The following is a 2,689-nucleotide window of genomic DNA, read 5'->3' on the forward strand; positions in this document are numbered from 1 at the left end:
ACCCATTTTTTGCTTCTTACCTACCTAGCTTTCTTGCTGAGCAGGGAATTACTGCAGTTTACCTTTTGTATGCATTTGCTCAAATATGTTCAATCATCAGGAAATCTGGTAAAGACATAGAAGATCTGAAGAGAGTAAGTTGTCTTCCTATTTTGTAGATCATCTCTGTTAGAACTGATGATCGTTCTGGGTTTGGGTCCATCATCCGTGGTTTGGCTAAAGCTGTAACAGAGTGACTTTGTTTCAGCCCATCAGCTTTTAGTTCTTCTTGGGGTAACAGAACTAGTATTCCTCGTAAGCTACAATTGTAGGTTGCAGTTTGAATAACTCAGTTGTGAGGAAAGGTTTATTATGCATTAGATTTCTCATATTCCTGTTTGGTACAGACAAGTGCCATACTAGATCATGCAGATGAGCGTGTGTTGGGCCTTCATTTGCTCCAATTTGCAGAGTTGCTACTATTGAATGTAAGCAAAATGAACATGACTAGGGCCTAACAACAATAGGCCTTCTTCAATAAGCGAACAAGAAGCATCATAGATTTCGGATCCTGATAGCAAGCACTAGCTCCCAGCGCGACTTCATAAGAAGGGGTCAAGGATGAAATACTAGATAATGAGAGAGAGGTAGTGCTTACTATGGCGCTTCCTTTGGAGCCCAGGAAAGGTCCGAAAGCACCTGCAGCGTATTTATTGGAGGGGTGGGGGATTGGGTTATTTCATATCTTATTTTTATCGCAATTGCCAGTACAGTTTGCTTTGCTATTTTTTATTTGTTTGTTATCCAAACCAACTGGTGATAGATTCATGCTGGCCTGTATGATGCATAGCCCTTATATGATGCTTCCAGTTCCATTGGATGGATACTAATTTGTTATCTACCTGCATTTTCAGACTGTTGAGGAGGCTTGCACCAATTTCCTGCCAAATGTGTTGTGGGATTACCTTTATAACTTGTCAGAGAACTTCACAAAGTTTTATTCCAATTGTCAGGTCTGATTGTCCTAAACTTCTTAGAAGCTTTCTAAATTTCAGAGTTTCTGTTATTTGATGCTAGTTTTACCTACTTATGAGTTTTACTGTCCCAAAATGGAAATAAATTGGGAAAGCAGATACATAGAGAAGAAAAATGACATGTTAGTCACTCAATGTAGGCATGTAGCTCCACCAATAATTGGCAAAAATGTGAGAAAATGAGGCAAATGTGTTAGTTATTTGCACGGCCAACATAGAAGTGTCTTCCTATATGGTCTATCCAATTTGTGCCACAAGGAAGGGTGATGTGGTATTTCCAACCGTTGGATAGAAAGGGCATGGTCTAATTGAATGCATGTCAAAGTTCCAGAGCCAAATTAACTCGTATAACCCCTTCCCTGGTATTAGAATCTTCCCCTAGTGCTTTTATCTGTCCATTTGTTTTTTCAACAACTTTTAAAATTACTTCTCTTAATGATTTCCATGGCTTTATTTCACCATATGCCCTACTCTGTAGGTCTGAAAATTAATGCATGAGAACAGGAGGCTTGGCCCCTATTTCTCCAGAAAAGTTGGTCTCTTTTGGCGGATAATAGAGCTTTGGTGGATGCACTTCCAATGTGAATCTTACAGGAAACTGGTCCAGTAAATAAACTTGTGGTATTCAGTGATTGGCATGAAGGTATAAGTAGAAATTTCTTTGGAGATTCGATTGTGGAAGTTAATGGATTATTGGTTTGTGGAGCTAAAGCAGAACTTGGCATAGATGTAATTTTTCTATATATACTGTTTTGCTTGATATTATCTTAACCTATGAAACCACTGTGATTTCTTGAGATATGCTGGGCAGGTTCTGGGATCATCCAAGGAAACAAGCAGATTGTTTTTATGCGAGGCAACGGCCATCTTCATTGGAACATGCTTCCTTCTACTTGGAATTACGCCTGTCGATAGAATTTGATCAACTTTTTTTTCTTTTTTCAACTCAAATTCCCTCTGATGAGTCTTTGACATTCACAAGTTTGTTGATCCATTCACCGCGGGGCTTGAGATAAGTAGAGGCAGCAATATCTATATCTAATATCAATTCATCTCTGGAGCTTTTTTGGCTGGTTTTTTGACAGGAGAATCCAGATAGATTCAAAGGAGATGGAAGATTGGTTAAACCAGGGCCTATAACTTGGTTGCATTAGATCTAATCTTCATAAATACGGTTCCAGATTCATTTTGTCAAGTAGCATGTCCAAGTTTAGGTTAATGTGGAGTTGGATCCAATTAGGATCCGAACCTGTATAAGCTGAATCCATCCATTAAATATTAAAGAAAACTTGACTTTTGAGTCAATTTAGATATGTTTTTATGGAGGATTATTAGAATAATGGTTTAGTCCCAATTCTATGTCTATTGAATCTTAATCAAGTTGGTTATTATTAGGATTGTTTATGTTTAATTGAATCAATTTTGGGTCCATTACATGTATGGGGTAAAATTGTAAATGTGTCTGGAATATGCTAGGATGTGTATATATTGACCCCGTGGGGATAACAAGGAAGGAGATCACGTAGAGGTGGAGTGGTGCAAAGTTTTTCTATGAATGAGAAAATTCTTGGGTGCTCTTTGGTTAATGTAGACATTCATCCCGAAGTATGAAAAATTCCTCGTGCTTGTGTGCTATTGTTTACCCTTTTTTTTTTTTTCACTTCGGTTAATATTTT

At 37.9% G+C, this 2,689-nt stretch overlaps 1 protein-coding gene across 6 annotated transcripts in view; it reads left to right on the plus strand.

Moving 5' to 3' along the window:
• Positions 1-2,433, plus strand: part of LOC122071121 (arginine--tRNA ligase, chloroplastic/mitochondrial-like) — a 5,960-nt gene extending 3,527 nt beyond the window's left edge. For 2 of the 6 annotated variants that reach the window (XM_042635404.1, XM_042635405.1), the window contains exons 4-5: positions 894-992; positions 1,825-2,367. In XM_042635404.1, coding sequence (XP_042491338.1) covers positions 894-992; positions 1,825-1,935 — 210 coding nt within the window. In that variant the 3' untranslated portion in view covers positions 1,936-2,367. Of the gene's footprint in view, positions 1-12; positions 667-893 lie in introns of those variants that run through there. The other 4 variants (XR_006138063.1, XR_006138061.1, XR_006138062.1 and 1 more) reach the window with 4 other exon arrangements.
• The last annotated feature ends 256 nt before the right edge of the window (positions 2,434-2,689 follow it).

Source organism: Macadamia integrifolia, unplaced genomic scaffold (assembly GCF_013358625.1).
Source record: "Macadamia integrifolia cultivar HAES 741 unplaced genomic scaffold, SCU_Mint_v3 scaffold_18A, whole genome shotgun sequence".
NCBI classification, from domain to species: domain Eukaryota; kingdom Viridiplantae; phylum Streptophyta; class Magnoliopsida; order Proteales; family Proteaceae; genus Macadamia; species Macadamia integrifolia.